Source organism: Tenebrio molitor, chromosome 4, assembly GCF_963966145.1.
Source record: "Tenebrio molitor chromosome 4, icTenMoli1.1, whole genome shotgun sequence".
Classification (NCBI taxonomy): domain Eukaryota; kingdom Metazoa; phylum Arthropoda; class Insecta; order Coleoptera; family Tenebrionidae; genus Tenebrio; species Tenebrio molitor.
Genome location: NC_091049.1, coordinates 3,609,535 through 3,625,730, shown reverse-complemented (window position 1 = coordinate 3,625,730; position 16,196 = coordinate 3,609,535). Strand labels below are relative to the sequence as shown.

General features: G+C 41.0%; 2 protein-coding genes across 4 annotated transcripts in view; both read left to right on the top strand.

Moving 5' to 3' along the window:
* The window catches only part of LOC138128816 (calcium/calmodulin-dependent protein kinase kinase 1), a 33,764-nt gene extending 29,279 nt beyond the window's left edge, over positions 1-4,485 (top strand). For both annotated transcript variants that reach the window (XM_069045020.1, XM_069045021.1), the window contains exons 7-9: positions 3,422-3,621; positions 3,674-4,057; positions 4,111-4,485. In XM_069045020.1, coding sequence (XP_068901121.1) covers positions 3,422-3,621; positions 3,674-4,057; positions 4,111-4,332 — 806 coding nt within the window. In that variant the 3' untranslated portion in view covers positions 4,333-4,485. The remainder of the gene's footprint in view (positions 1-3,421; positions 3,622-3,673; positions 4,058-4,110) is intronic.
* Positions 4,486-5,247: 762 nt separating this feature from the next.
* On the top strand, positions 5,248-16,002 carry teq (Tequila). 2 transcript variants are annotated; one of them, XM_069045015.1, is made up of 10 exons: positions 5,335-5,492; positions 5,572-7,165; positions 7,217-9,204; positions 9,252-9,404; positions 9,456-9,642; positions 13,889-14,087; positions 14,618-14,717; positions 14,763-15,144; positions 15,559-15,735; positions 15,784-16,002. In XM_069045015.1, the coding sequence occupies exons 1-10, from the start codon at positions 5,421-5,423 to the stop codon at positions 15,915-15,917; spliced, it is 4,986 nt and encodes a 1,661-aa protein (XP_068901116.1). In that variant the 5' UTR covers positions 5,335-5,420; the 3' UTR covers positions 15,918-16,002. The 2 variants fall into 2 exon arrangements, with proteins under 2 accessions (XP_068901115.1, XP_068901116.1); XM_069045014.1 differs by having other exon boundaries at positions 5,248-5,492; positions 5,572-9,204.
* The last annotated feature ends 194 nt before the right edge of the window (positions 16,003-16,196 follow it).

Below are 16,196 nucleotides of genomic sequence, written 5' to 3'. Positions count from 1 at the left end.
AAAGATACTTTTTTTTTGACATAGTCGTGGAGAAAGTATAGTCTTCAACTCGCATATAATGGTTATTATTCACTCGGATGATTCCACCACTCGCCTACGGCTCGTATTGCGATTTTCATCCTCTTCAATAATAGCCATCATTATACGCTTATTGAAGAATGTAGGATTTATTACATATTTTATTTACCATTTTTTCGAAAAATCTTTCTAAACCCAGATAAAATTTTAACTAGTATGATCGTAAATTCTGATACCCGTCAATGTATCCGCGCGTACATTAAAAGCGAAAGGAGATAAAAACTTAGATAATCAAGCAAAAACGAATTCTTTATTCACAGTGAGAGTGACATTGAACTTACGCACCACATTGATCAAGGGCAAAAACCTTTAAATTAAATGCTCGAAATGACGCCCTCGGTTATCGATGCACGCTCTTGTGTCCTTCGAGCCATAGAAGCTTGAGTTCTCACAAACATGTTGGGATTTTGTCGAATTGACTCCGCAGCATTATTCACACGGACAGTTAATTCTTCGACGGTGTTAACTGGACTCTCAAACAATTTGCAATCACAGGAGTTTAAATCCGGTGAACGAGCTGGCTATAAAACTGGTCCATCACGACCAATCCACCGATTTTCTAAATTAGCGTCCAACCAATTTTTAACATCCCGTGCACTGTGTGCGGGCGCTCCATCATGTAAGTACCACATATTCCTCCGGACTAGCAACGGCACGTCATCCAAAAGGTCATTAAGCACATTTTGTAAAAAAAATTAAATACTCTTCACCATTTAAATGTTGAGGTAAGACATGTGACCCGACCAAACGATTCCCAATTATTCCCGCGCACACGTTAATTGAAAATCTTTGTTGGAAACCACGTTCTCGGATTTGGTGTGGGTTTTCTCCCGACCCGAGATGGGTATTATCCGAATTGACAACTCCATCTCAGTAAATCCTGCCTCATCTGTGGTTAAGACGATGCTTAAAAAAATTGGGTTCTTCGCCGATTTTCTGAAGAAGCCAGTGACAAAATGCAATTCGACGTGGTGGATCTTCTGGTTTGATAAGTCGTCAGCAACTAAATATTCGGTTGTTCCTCAACAGTTTGCAGAATTTCCGTCTCCAAGTCTAAAACACGGTCTCGACCTTGGTTGATGGGACTAAAAGAACCATAATCCCTTAAATCCCTTTGTGAGAGCTGTCACAAAGGTATGTTTGTGCAGAGGGAACTTGGCGATCGGGAAATCTCTTCATGTCCATGTACCTGACCTGACCTGACTGCTTCAGCATTTGATAAAGCTTTCCCATAGATGAGCACCATGTCTGTTAACTCCGGATTAGTGTACTGCACCATTTTTAACAATTACGAGAAATTCACTTTCTAACAAATTGAAAACAGCCGCATGCAGGTGAAAAACGTGACTAGATTGGGTCGGTAAGTTTTTGTAAGACCTATCCGCCTAGGTTTTTGCCGTATTTACTTTTTGTGCGTTTATGTTTTTCATACGAAGCCGTTGTTCTTTCACCTTTCCATTCATAACGACTCGATGACACGAAATACGGTGAAAATAAATTTGAGTTTTCGAAAAAATGGTAAATAGAAAAGTATAATTTGTTTTGATGAGTTCAATCACTGTTTAAATCTTCTCAACGCATTTCAAAACACCCTGTATGCAGAAACAGAGATTTGAATTTGTGCACAGTGGTACAATACCTAAAGCTTTATGAGATGCATTTTGTGAGATCTCTAATTCAACTGCGATCTGGCGAATAGGACCAATCAGCCATAGAACCATATTTTGCTTCGCGTTGGAGATGGCTATGGAAAGAAGTCATCAGGAAAAGTTATTTAGGATCTAATTTTGACTCCATATGCCGACTTTCAAAATTCGCAAGGAATTTTTCACCTTATCAAAAACAAATAATAATTAACTGTTTATTATTTATTCGGCAAAAATTGAAAGAGATATTCGAACACACACTAATTCTGAAATTATGAATTATTTAAAATTACTAAAAAAAATCATAACCTCACTTTTGCGATGAAACTCAGTACGGGCGATCAAAATTGGATTCTGAACAACTCTTTCTGATAAAAATTCAAATCTCGACTCCTACAGATAACGAAAATGTCGAGCTGTCTTCATCTTAAGTGCGACACACTGTAGACGAAAAACAAAAAAACAACTATTTTTAGAGCGGAAGTTCCACCCTTAAATATGCATCTTCGCAGCTAATTTTTTGTGAGGGTTTTCTAGTTTAGTATGGACTAGAAATTATAAAAAAGTCGACCAAAGTTCCGGGGGTGCAGTAAGGTAACCTTCCCTGTTGGGCTATATCATGCAATTTTTATGTAAATACCTGTTATTGGAGAATCGTCACTTTCCAATCACAAAATAGGATTCACACATAACAATTTTCATAGTCTAAAGCGTCTAAAGTAAAAGCTTTTTGAGAAAATTGTAAAACTTGCTGTTTTAGTGCTTAATAAAATACAAAATGGCAGTAATGACATTTCAAATGAGAATTTCGCAGACACTAACTTTTGTTTTTATCTGGTAACTTGGATGGTATTTTTATTTCATCATACGGCAATAATCCGTTGGTTAATTCACTACATATAGTTTTCACATTACCCAGTTGGTACGAATGATTTTTCAAATTAATTTGATATTGTCAAATAAATTACAAATGTATTAATATTAATAATCATGCACTGAAAATTTTTAAATGCAGTTTTTATCGCGGGAGAAGAGGGTCATTCATAACAAATTATTATCAGGAACAAAAAAAGTCTGAATACGTAGAGTCTGAATATGAAACTTTGTTACCTGTTTCAGTGTGGCATTTTTATTTGGGCTTTTTCTTTATAGGTTTTATTAAATTTCTCTATTTCTTGGATGATTCGGTTTAACTGTTTAAACAAATTAATACATAACCTAAATCTTGTTATTTGATGTGACGTAGTAGGTATAATCTAGAGAGAAAATCTTATAACCGAGTAGGTACACTCAAAACAAACATTTTATCCGAAATATCATGTTGACAGTTCAAAAAATTGTCGAATTTTTATTTATTTTTTTTTATGTTAAGGAAATATTGAGCTTATAATAAGTATTACCGTTCTCAAAGTACCAGCAGAAATGATAAATTGCGTTCTTACTGTAAATCCAGTGAAATTATCGCTTCATGAAATATGGAAATTTCCTAATTAATAATGTAAAATAAATTCTCAGTCCCAAAGGCACTTGGAGTATTAGTTTAAAGATGAAAAAAAAATGGATTAAGCTTTGAATGAATTTGTTCTGTCACGTTCCGCGGATTATCACCGATTTCCAAAACGGGAAAAGTATTATTTTGAAAGGAAGAAGTTTCTTTCAAATCCAGTTCAATTTTTGCAACGACTCCTTTTTTGCAGTACATTACCAAAGGATAATTCATCGTGATATCAAACCAGCAAACTTACTCCTGAGCGAATCAGACCGCGTCCAAATCGCCGACTTGGGCGTCTGCAACGAGTTCAACGGCTCCGACGCCTTCTTATCAAACACGGCCGGGACTCCGGCCTTCACAGCCCCCGAAGCCCTCGGCGACAACAAATCAGCATTCAGCGGCAAAGTAATCCCACCCTCGACCACCCCCTTACCCCAATTAACCGCTCACTGTCCAGGGTACAGACATCTGGTCGATGGGCATAACGCTGTACGCCTTCGTTTACGGTCAAGTTCCTTTCCACGACCACAACATCATCGGCTTGTACTCGAAGATCCGCCACGAACCGGTCCGATTCCCCGACGCGCCTCCCATCCCGGACGCCCTCAAAGACCTGGTCAGGAGGATGCTGGTGAAGGACCCCGCCGAGAGGATAACGCTGCCGGAAATCAAGGTGCATCCGTGGGTGACCAAGGACGGACAGTTCCCTCTACCGACGGAAGAGGAGAACTGCCACCTGGTGGAGGTCACCGAGGAGGACGTCGCCAAAGTGATCACGTCGATTCCCAAGCTGGACACGCTGATCTTGATCAAGCACATGCTCAAGAAGCATTCCTTCCAGGTGACCAAACCACCACGGCTATTGTGACCCAGGCTCATTCGCGCTTTTTGCAGAATCCTTTTCTGCTCAGGAGAGACACGCACAGATCGAGCAACGCGAGCGAGACCTCTTCCAACCGACAGCACATCGGGAGGTCAGGGCGATCCAACTCGGCACCAGGTTCTTACGACTGGGTCGTAGACAGGCAGAGGTCTGTTGATTCTCCACTGGAGTCAGTTACGGAAGTAACAGTCGACCAAAACGATAGCAAATTAGAGGTTGAAATAAAACGGTGATAATAATTACTAGGGGATTATTAAATCTGTTTTTATTTTTATCACCATTATTACTACTGTTATTATTACGTTTCTGTAGGCTCGAACGGTGATTTTTTTTTTATACTTCACTTTTCTCATGTTTTCTAAATAAAAGTTTTTATTTTTTAGTTACGTTTTGTTTATGTTTTTTGTAATAAGATTGACGAAAATGCTTAACAAGGGGACCATCTCACCACACAAAACACGGTGAAAATCGAAGGACAGTGAACATTTTCATATCACAAATTGTAAAAAATCTAGCGACTCTCTCTACTCTTCCCAAATTGCCTTTTTAAATGTTGAATACTTTTTGCGATTTGCATGTTTATTGCGTACCTACTGGCTAGGTATAGATGGAGTTTAAACGAGCACTATTTTATAAATTTTTGCACAATTTTAATGTAGTAGGACCTGTTGCAGTTTACCAAATCCTATCTCGAAGTGTTGACAATTAATCGTTTGCTCAAATTGTACAATCGTGGATTTTCAAAAAACTACCCAATCAAAAGACAACGGCGTTTTTTGACTACCTCACCTGCCCGACTTTTTCCAGTAGGATTTTCTTATGGTCGTTGATTATTTAATCGATTGTAATGTAAAGCATATATTCTAATTATACAGTATAAATTACGTAACATTATAAATATAACATATACAAATTTTAGACTTAAATTTGTCTTACTCTTAATATTTAAATGTTAGTACTGTTTACAATTTTTCTCTATTATCCCTTTTACCATTAATAAATCGCTAAAGAAGTACAGCCTGTTTTTCGCTCCCCGCCGGTTATGCAACCAACAATACACCTCAATTGACAGCCGGAAGCACACATTAACGTCATTGTCTAATATGCCACAAAATTGGGACACTTTACAAAAATAATAATGAACAAAATGATACCGAGAAGCCTCTCCTCTCGATATTGCTTCGTGGAAGCTGCACTAATCTTATTTTGTTGTTTATTATTGAGGGCAATCATTTCTTGACCCGTCTTGAGAAACGATAAGATAATGCGACGTAATTCAACAGTCCGCTGCGTGCATTCGAAATGAATAAACAAAACTAAAATGGTGGAAAAATATTCAAAAAGAGTGATCTTCCTCCTGGTTTGGTGCTGGAGCTTAGAGGCTTCCCTCCAAGTGAGTACCAACTAAAATGCCTCGTTACTGAGTCATGTTTCAAGGACGTTAGTGCGTACTAGTACTAGGGCTATTTCAGATTTACATACCAGACGAGCAAACTCAAAAGCCGATAATCTACACTTCCGGAATCAAAACTGTGCCGTACCGGAAGTCGTCGCAAGTCGAGGTGCATCACAACTATAGCAAAGTCCACCCCTACCCTAGCTATGACTCGCGCGGTTACACCGACTACCCTTCCGAACGGCCTTACCCTGTGTACAACGCCCATACTTATGGTAACAGACCCTTCAGCGAGCGCCTGACCCAAGTGTACGTCCTCAACGGTACCAGACTCGGCAAAAACGACAACCCCACGCGGCGAATTGTCATCTACAACAAACAAAAACGCACCCCGAAAGTGGAAGTGTACAGATCTTGCCCCCGCAACGCCACCGGTCAGTTCGTGTACGAAGCTTCGTGCAACCAGTTCCTCAACTGCTGGAAGGGGCGAGGGTACGTGCAGAACTGCGCCCCTGGGACGCTCTTCAACCCCAAGACTCTCGAGTGCGACTATCCGGACAAGGTGTACTGCATCAGCGGCCCGCGACAGTCGATCCTGCAGAGGGAGAGGAGCTCCCGGAGGGTGAAGCAGATCGGGTGTCCGCGCGCGTTCACCGGCTTGATCCCCAACTACACCGACTGCTCGAAATTCATCAATTGTGTGAGCGGGATTGAGAACTTGATGGACTGTCCCCCAGGGACTCTCTTCGACGTCAACAAGAACATCTGCGACTTCGCCCACAAAGCCGCGTGCTTCAACGGGCAGAACCAGAAGCTTATAGAGCAAAACATCGACGGGAAGTTGGATTTTAACAGCAACGCCAAGAGCGCGAGGACGCACCAGTTGGGTTACCGCACAGGGGGGGTCAGTTGTCCTTATGGTGTCGACGGCCTCCACAAACACCCCACAGATTGTTCCAAGTTTTTGAACTGCGCTCACGGACAAACCTACATCCAGGACTGCGCCCCTGGGACTCTCTTCAACCCTGTTGTCAAGATCTGCGACTTTCCTTACAACGTCAGGTGTGAAAATAACACTTCCGCGATCAGCATCATCGATTATGACGCAGGGTATTACGAAAGAAACAGATCTAGAGGGCCGGGGAGGTGGAATCACAGTTCTGGTAGTTCTGGGCAATATGGGGACAACTGGGGGACAAATCGACCAGAATACCATGGAAGCTCGATTGGACAACAATCGGGGAGTTTGGGAGGCTCCGGTCATTATTACGGAGGACAAGAAACAATAGATCGACCAGGGTACCACCGAGGATCTGCAGGACAGCAGACTGGCAGTTATGGTCATGGTTACTATGGAGGGCAGCAAGAAGGAGAGGGTCAGTACCATGGAGGATCCACTGGAATCTACGGTGGTTCCCAAGGCCGTTACGGTCAAGGATCTGGTTCTCGAGATTACCACAGAGGTTCAACCAGTCAAGATTCAGCTTACGGTGGTTCTAAAGGTCATTACAGAGGGTCTACTAGTGAAGGTTCTGGTTATGGTGGTTCTCAAGGTTATTACGGAGGAGCTAACAGTCAAGGTACTGCTTATGGTGGTTCTGAAGACCGTTACAGAGGATCTACTAGTCAAGGTTCTGCTTATGGTGGTTCCAGAGGATCTAGTAGTCAAGGTTCTGCATATGGTGGTTCCGAGAATCGTTACAGAGGATCTAGTGGTCAAGGTTCTGCTTATGGTGGTACCGAGGATCGTTACAGAGGATCTAGTAGTCAAGGTTCTGCTTCCAGTGGTTCAGAAGGTCATTATAGAGGATCTGACAGTCAAGGTTCCAGTTACTATGACACTTCTACCATCCAGTACAGTAAAGGTGGTTACGGATCTGGTCATTACGGTAGTTCCACTAGCAATTATGGAAATATTCAGTACAGTAGGCCATCTCCGAGTCAAGGGTCGCGTCCTCATTACAACCAGTACGACCAAAACCAGTACCAAGGCTCTGTCAGACCAGGATCTGAAGTTTACGGTGGTACCAGTAATCAGTACCATAATGGGCAATCTGGGGTGTACAGCGGTAACTCTTATGGGTCGGATCGTTTGAATAAAGGTTCAGTTGGACGAGTACCAGAAAGTTTTGGTACAAATCAGAATAGGGAGATCGGGAGTGACTGGGGGCAGTACCATCGGGACAACAAAGGAACCAACGATAGACAGTATGGTGGGGGTTATGATCAAGGACAGGGTCAAGGAACTTGGGGGGTAAATCAGTACCAAGGTGGACACGACGGGAATCAATATAGTAAAGGTACTAATTTGAACCATTGGGATCAAAATCGACACAACGGTGGTACCTACGATCGAAACACCTTGGGAACTACAAAAACCTACACGAATCAAAATAATGGGTACGACTCTCGTCCGATTGGACAATCTGTAAGTTACGGTACTCTCACAAATAATAACTGGACTGGGGGGCAGAACCATCGGGTGCAGTACCACGGCAGAGAGCAAGACTCGTACGGTCGCGGGTCCACACCAAGAGGCGAAACCGGGTACAACAGATGGTACGGTCAGAACAAAGGTGGTACTGATTGGAACCAGAACAGACTCGACGAACCCGCGAACTACGACCAAGTGGTGAACATCAACCACGTCAGAAAGACAACTCGAGTACCGTACAGGAACTCGTACGAGCCTTTCTACGGCCCCACGACGCTCAAGACCGCGTTGAGCGAGTCCAGAGACTACGACGACACGAATGTGGACCGCAGCAGGTTCGTTTTGGCCACAACTCCCAAAGTGGTGGAGAGGAGTTGGCCGCCGCCCTTTCCCTCGACCGATGTTAACGCCGACTATGTCTTCGAGTATGATGATAGTAGTGAGGTGACTCTCGAGGCGGAGAACTCGGTCCGCCACCAGAAGACCAGCGAGTGCGGAAAGAGCGACTTCCGGTGCTCTTCGGAGAAGTGCGTTCCGAAGACGGTGGTGTGCGATGGGGCGCGGGACTGTCCGGATGGGCGCGACGAAGAGAAGTGTCTCCAGTACGTGTCCAAGTTTTCGGTGAGGAAGAACCACAAGCTGGCGGTACTGGAGAGGGAGCGTTGGAACAATGTCAGTATCGCGTCTTGTGCGTTGTTGTGCGTCGAAGCGCAAAACCTTCAGTGCAAAGCTTTCAACTACAGAAAGATCGACAAGACTTGTTTTCTGATCAACACCAACGAGGCGCTGACTGGGGGGTTGATTTCGTACTACCCTGTCGACTACTACGAGTTGATCAGCGAAAGGATCAACTGCAGCAAGATGTACGTGTGCCCCAACAAGAGATGCATCGCCAAGAGCAGACTCTGCGACGGCCACGACGACTGCGGCGACAGAACGGACGAGAAACGCTGCAAGCCGGAAGACTTCGGCTACAGAATCCGGCTCGAAGGATCGAAGAACAAACACGAAGGCCGCATCGAAGTCACAGCTTTCGGCAAGACCGGATACATCTGCGACGACAAGTTCGGGTTGAGAGACGCGACGGTGGCTTGCAAAGAGCTAGGGTTCCACATGGGGGCGGCGGAGGTCAAAGGCAACTCGTTCTACGGTCCCACCGCCACACCCAACGACACCTTCTACATGATGGACGACGTCACCTGCAGCGGAAACGAGACCAGGCTGATGGACTGCGACTTCAGCGGGTGGGGAGTGCACAACTGTTTGGGACAAGAGGTAGTAGAGTAGGTCTTTCACCCCCCAAATAAACATTTGGATTGCAGATTGTGGGAGTGGTGTGCAAGACTCCCAAGGAAAGGTGCGGCGACGACTACTGGCAATGCGACACCGGCCAGGAGTGTCTTCCTCTGGGTTTTGTGTGCGACGGGTTGCTCGACTGCACCGATGGCTCCGACGAAGGTGCCCAACACTGTGACGTACGTCTTGTAAGTGTTGAATCGAAAGCAATGCGAACATTTTCGTTGCAGGCTCCTACCGAATTTAGATTGGTCAACGGTTCCAGCAGACAAGAGGGCCGGGTGGAAATCAGGCATCACGGGATTTGGGGCACGGTTTGCGACGACGATTTTAACGAAGACGCTGCCAAAGTGGTGTGCAAGCATCTGGGGTACAAGGGGTCGGCGATTGTCAAGAAGGAAGGATTCTTTGGGGCAGGTATGACTTGTTTTCAAAGAAATACAGTTGCTATAAACGGTTCTTACAAGATGGTTGGCTGTATTGTCATTTACAATGTATAGTGTAACTGTACTGTACTAAAAGTAAGTTAATTTGATTATTTGGTTGCCTAAAAACAAGGAGCTATCAGACAGTATGCCGTGTGAACAACAATTACTGTTTGAGTTGGCACTAAATTCTGATGACTTTTGGTGACATTTATGTCATGTTCCAACGAGAAAACCATTTTATTAATAAAAGATTACAAAAACCAGGATCTTTAAATTTGAAACGTATGCCAACTGTCAAAGGATTTATGAAAAATTCCAACAAAAAAAATAGGTAGGTAAGTATGCTTTGACAATTATCTCCAAGGAGATGGAATAAAATGATGCAAAAAAATACTACGATTTTTTGTGTAAAAAAGTACCACTTTCATTACGATATGCAAAAATGGATGAACTGTATTTATAAAGTCCATTCAAAAATCAAAAAACCACCACCTGTTACTTTACGTTGGCAAAATTTTAAAAACCCTAGGTGGATATCTTTTCAAACTATGTTGGTAACTATAAATTATAACATTTATTTGATTCAAAATAAAATTCAATTGCTTTGAATTCCGTTCATATTGTTTTATTAGCAGCACGTTTCATTTATTTATTGATTCTTATTATTTTTACTTAAACATACTACCCAGAAAAACAAAACATTTAATAAACACTCAACCTCAAAATTACAATTCTCACCAAATTTTACACTAAACAACGTTGCCGATAGTAATTATCGAGGACAATGCGACATTGGTGGTTTTCTGATTTTTGAATGGACTTTAGGCATTCATGATCTTTTTGGGACCGAGTTGGCTATGATTATTTCTTTGCATGTTGGACTAACTGATTCAGTGATGCAACGGATGCAACTTTTTTTTCTGTCAGTGTCTGTGCGACATTTTGTTGCCACCGCATTGCCAGATTTATTATTTTAATATTCGTAAGAAAGTATAATCGAAATGTTTTGGATATGGATTGTCAAACTCAAGGTCGCTAAAAACTTATGATTGAACTGTACATTAGTGAGATCTGTCATAAATTTCAATAACCTTATTGGCGCGTTTAGTTACTTTTGCTGGTAGTGCCAACTTAACGACAAGTCCCCAATCCACATCCATAACGTTCCGGCTATAAATGATTTATTAAGGGTGTAAAAATAATTTTAATTTCCGTCAAAGGAAAAGTCAAAATTGCCAAAATAATTTTGTTATGACAAAAAATTTCCATGAAACGATGCTACTTCAAATTTAAAAAGGACAGACCAGATTTAAAAGATCCGGCAACAATGTACACTTCTATTAAAAAAAAAAAGCGTACAAGTAGTGAGCACAATTTTGGCTAGATTGCCATATTGTAAACCTATCCTTTAATTGTTGTTACTTAGAAACCTGTAACAAAACCCATGCTGATAGCTGGATTTTATCGATGTATTTTTCAGAGATTTTAATGTGTGTAAATGTTTTGCCTTATTTATTAGGCAAGTATTACCAATTACTGAATTACTACAAACACAACTCAAACCTTTATTCGTAAATTTATAGAAAAAGGCAACTCAACAATCTAACAACAATTTAAAAATTTATAAAAAGTAATTTTCACACATTTGACATACCTACATACAAAATGTCACTAATACCGTGATACGTTTTCTTGGAAACGATTAATTAATTTCATCCCCATTTACATTAGCTCTCAATACGTGTACGCTTTTTTTTTGAATAGAAGTGTACGTACCTATTCAGAAAATGTAACCTTAAACTGAAAACAACCTAACCTAACACAAAAAGTGTCAATTTTCTTTAGGGATTTTAGTTATCACCGAGGTACTGCCAACAAAAACACTAGATGATCATAGCCAACTCGGTCCCAAAAAGATCGTGAATGCCTAATACCGGGTGATTTTAAATTATTGTGATTTTTTTTCTTAAGTTGGGAATATTTTTCATAAATTATTTTGGCAAACTTGATACCTTAATAAACACATTGGCGTACGTATGTACATACGTCATTTTGACATTTTATGTATTAATAAATTGTGTCAAATAGCCGAGGACTCCTATGTTTATGTCAACTATCACATTAAAAAGCAGAATAACCAACAATAATATTACCAACCTATGAAAAAAAGTCACAATCATTTAAAATCATTTTAATTTAGAAGTTATTAATTAAACGTAATTGAAAAAAACAAAAAATGGATAAAGACAGAAAAATATACCGCGTGAGTAACAATTAGATACTGTTTGAGTTGGCAATGAATTTAAGGTGACTTTTGTGCGTCCCGGTTGGCTAAATTTGTCACATAACCAGAAAATTTGGTGATAGTCAAAGTGTTGTCATGTTGGTATGACCCACTAGTTATTTGATGGTTATTACATTGGCAACGTAAAATGTCAACCATTTTGATGTAAAGGCGCTTGCGCTACTGAATACGTTCCGTTGAATTTTTCAGTGTCATTATTCCATTATTGTCTTTTGGTATGAAATTTGCTTACACAGGAAACTTTTCTGACTTTTGAAAATAATTGATATAACCTCAAACCTGATCTAGGGAGAGTTTACGATACTCGTGTTCTGAAACGAAAGGTTTTAGGGTGGTAGAGCCTGGTCTTTAAGGAAATCTTGACATTGACAATTGTTTCTTTAAAAAAATGAACTAAAAACACTAGATTTAGTAGTGTACCTATATTGAAAATAGATAAATTGTAGGTAGTGGATTTACTACATATTTTTTTTTATTGCCAACTCAAACAGTAATTGTTGCTCACGCGGTCACGCGGTAGGTATAGTTCAATTTTTACCCTTTTGAGGTGACGCCACGATTTCCTTCCTGGCTTTCTCTCTCTTGGAATGACAGAAACAGAAAAAAACAAAAAAATCGGCAGGTTTAGGTATTTATTGTTGGTTACTTTGTGGTTATTTTATGCTCCTGTCAATTTGACAATTTGTAATTTCTTTCACTTATTACACTGATTACAAACATAACCTTTCGAAGCAATTGTCAACAAATTTGAAACATAATAATAGTTATTTATGATCAATTCAAATTCGCTTCTGATCCTATCTCAAACATACGTAAAGTTATTGATAATGACGTCATTGCAAAAGGGTAAAAATTGGACTTTATATCAGAGACCTACCTACTACACTTGTAAAAATGCAATTCCTTCTTTTGTCTTGTCGCGATGTAGGATGTAAGACCATCGTTAGTAAAGTAAATTTAGTAGGTATGGATTTAATATTTCAAGGTCAAATAATTTTATTTTTTGGCTAAGTATGTGATTATGTCTTGTAAATAGTGACATGCAGGGAACCAACATAATGCGAATTGCCAATTTACCAATGTTCAATTCAAAGTGAACGGTGTACCTACCTATACCGGGTGACTTAATAATTGAAATTATTTTTGTTCGGTTGGCAACATATTTTTGATTTTAAAATGACAGTTCAAAAGTCAAAATAAATCAAATTGTCATCATCATGACTTATTAATTTGCAAAAATCTTAACCTAAAAAGCAAATTAACAGACAACTCTGACAAATGATTAGCAGTACAAACTATTCGGAAGTGCCAACCCACTAAATTTGTATCAATCATTAAAAGTCAACCTGTACAAGTTGATCAAGGACGACTGCTTGAGTTGGTGATACTGAATTTTATTTTTATTGGTACAACTGGGCAATTTAGTTAATTTGTTTGTTGTTCTGGAGTTAATTTATGTTTAGAGAAAATTGGGGCACTTGGAGCCTTTAGTTAATTTTTAGATATTTCAAGTTTCATTTATTTTTAGCGTTAATTTAATTTTGACTTTCATAACCTAACATTTTGTCGCTGCTAATGTTACGTAAATAATCTGTCAAATAAACCAACAAAACAAGCACGATCACAGTGTTGCAAAGAGCCGAATAAAAAAATTCCTAATTGTATTGCCAACTCGAACAATCCTTCTTGATCACCTTGTATTGAACGTTCTGTATTTTTTGCTAATTATGCATCACAAAAACAAAAGTGGCCCACTTTAAATGACTTGTACGACATTTTTCTGATTGACCTGACCCGACCTAAACGTTTGTACTTTTGTCCACAATTTTTGTTGTTTCCAATTATTCAATTATTCATCGAGTCCATCGTTTGAATTGGAAGAAAAAATAACAATGTGTTCCAAATTAAAGTGAACCATTTCCTGTTCTAGGTTCTGGTCCCATTTGGTTGGATCAAGTGATTTGTTCCGGAAACGAAACGACCATCGAGAACTGCACCCACTGGAACTGGGGCGAACACAACTGCGACCACACGGAAGACGTGGGGGTGATCTGCAGCAACGTTTACGAATACGAGAGGCACTCTTCTTTGGTGCCGATGCCTTCCATACCACAAGTCTATCCCGACAGGTGACTCAAGACTAAATTGTTTTGTGTGTAGCATACGTAAATCATCTCTACTACCATTTATACAGGGTGTTGTTGAAATGCGCGGAAAATTTTTAACCACGAGCTGCTGGCTTCATGTAGAACTCGGAAAAAATATTTAAAAAAATCTATGTCAAAAAATAAAATGACAACTTTTTAAATTTCGGTACATTTTACACTCTGTATATCATATTTTATAAAACGTACACCAATGCGGTTTCCTTGTTTTAAAGCATATTTCCTAGAGGTTACTTCGCATTGGCGTACATTTTATAAAATATGATATACAGGGTGTATTTTTAAAATGTGCCGAAATTTTACTTACGAGGTTGTGGGACAACGTAGAAGACTACAAGCAATAAAAAAAAAATTGTAGAAAAATAAATGTCATTTTATTTTTTGACATAGAAGTTTTTAAATATTTTTTCCGAGTTCTCTACGAAGCCTCGTGGTTAAAATTTGTCCGCGCATTTCAATAACACCCTGTACAGCTGAGATTTATTTCTGCACAGGTGCGGCTACCGCAAGGACAACATCTTCAACCGAGACGACAACGTCCACTTCAGGGTGGTGAGAGGGTCGGTAGCCCAGAAAGGCGACTACCCTTGGCAGGTGAGTACCTAAACGCAGCCCCACCCGCACTCACTCTCCTTTCAGGCAGTGATCCGAGTCAAAGGAAAAGGTACTTTCGTTCACTGGTGCGGCGCAGTGATCATCTCCGAGAAATTCGTCTTGACAGCGGCTCATTGTCTCATCGGTTACTCCAAAGGCGCGTACATCGTGGTAGCCGGTGATTACAACGTGGACGAAGACGAAGGTACCGAACAGGAAGCCTACATAGAAGACTTCTATCTGCACGAGAAGTTCCGTCAAGGACACAAGATGAACAACGACATCGCTCTGGTCAAGCTGAAAGGACGAGGTTTTCGTCTCAACGAAGACGTCCAAGCGATCTGCTTGCCTGACGCGAATACCAACTACGAGATGGACGCGAATTGTACCATTTCTGGGTACGGCTCGATACAGAGTGGCAAATCTGGTACGAAATCTATGTGCTTCATCTGTGCCCTAACTTTCATCTAGGTCTTGATCTTCATCTACATTTTGGAACTTCATTTGCATCCAACACATCTGTATCTTTATCTAGATCTACACCCATACATCTACATCTCTGTCTACATTTTAATCTTCATCTACATCTTGAACTTCATTTGCATCCAGCACACCCATTTCTATGTCTAGATCTACACCCATACATCTACATTAAAATCTTCATCTACATCTTGATCTTCATCTGGTACCAAATCTATGTACATATTGATCTTCGTCTGTGTCCCAACTTTCATCTACGTCTTGATCTTCATCTGCATCTTGAACTTCATTTGCATCCAGCACATCTGTATCTTTGTCTAGATCTACACCCATAGATCATTTTAATCTTGATCATTTCTAGCCTCTTCGCACGACTTGAGAGCCGGCTGGGTGCCCCTCCAGCAGCGCCAGATTTGTACCATGCCCCACGTGTACGGCGACGCCCTCACCGACGGTATGATCTGCGCTGGTTCCCTGGACGAGGGTGTGGATTCGTGCGATGGTGACAGCGGAGGGCCTCTAGCTTGCCTCTACAACGGTACCACTTCGACTCCTCCCAAGCCCATGACTAATCGCTTTCTTGCAGGAGCGTTCACTCTCTACGGCATCACTTCCTGGGGCCAGCACTGCGGCTACGCCAACAAACCAGGAGTGTACGTCAAAGTGGCCCACTACAGGAAGTGGATCGATGACACCTTCCGCAAGTACTCGACGAATTAAATTAAGTTGCAGCGACTTAAGTAGCTTTAGTGTGAAACGCAGCGATGCGACATAATTAAGACAGATAATAAAATGTAGCGAGGTGGTACGACATTTTATTTGCAATCCTGCGGTACCACAATGACTTCCTACCTAAAAACCTCAACAATCCCATAAGTGTGCTAACCGTAACGGTACTGGCGAAATCACAATCACCCGTGACCGTGAAACAAGTACCTTTTCTGTGGAAATCGGCAACAACATCGAGGTGGTTGGCACCTTGCCGCTGTTTACCAAGAC

What these genes read in the sequence shown, in the direction of transcription:
- teq (XM_069045014.1), top strand. Translation starts at nt 5,421, where the DNA reads ATGGTGGAAAAATATTCAAAAAGAGTGATCTTCCTCCTGGTTTGGTGC. An exon ending in AAGGTGCCCAACACTGTGAC is followed by an intron (nt 9,405 to 9,455) that starts GTACGTCTTGTA and finishes TTTTCGTTGCAG; the next exon opens with GCTCCTACCGAATTTAGATT. An exon ending in CCACAAGTCTATCCCGACAG is followed by an intron (nt 14,088 to 14,617) that starts GTGACTCAAGAC and finishes ATTTCTGCACAG; the next exon opens with GTGCGGCTACCGCAAGGACA.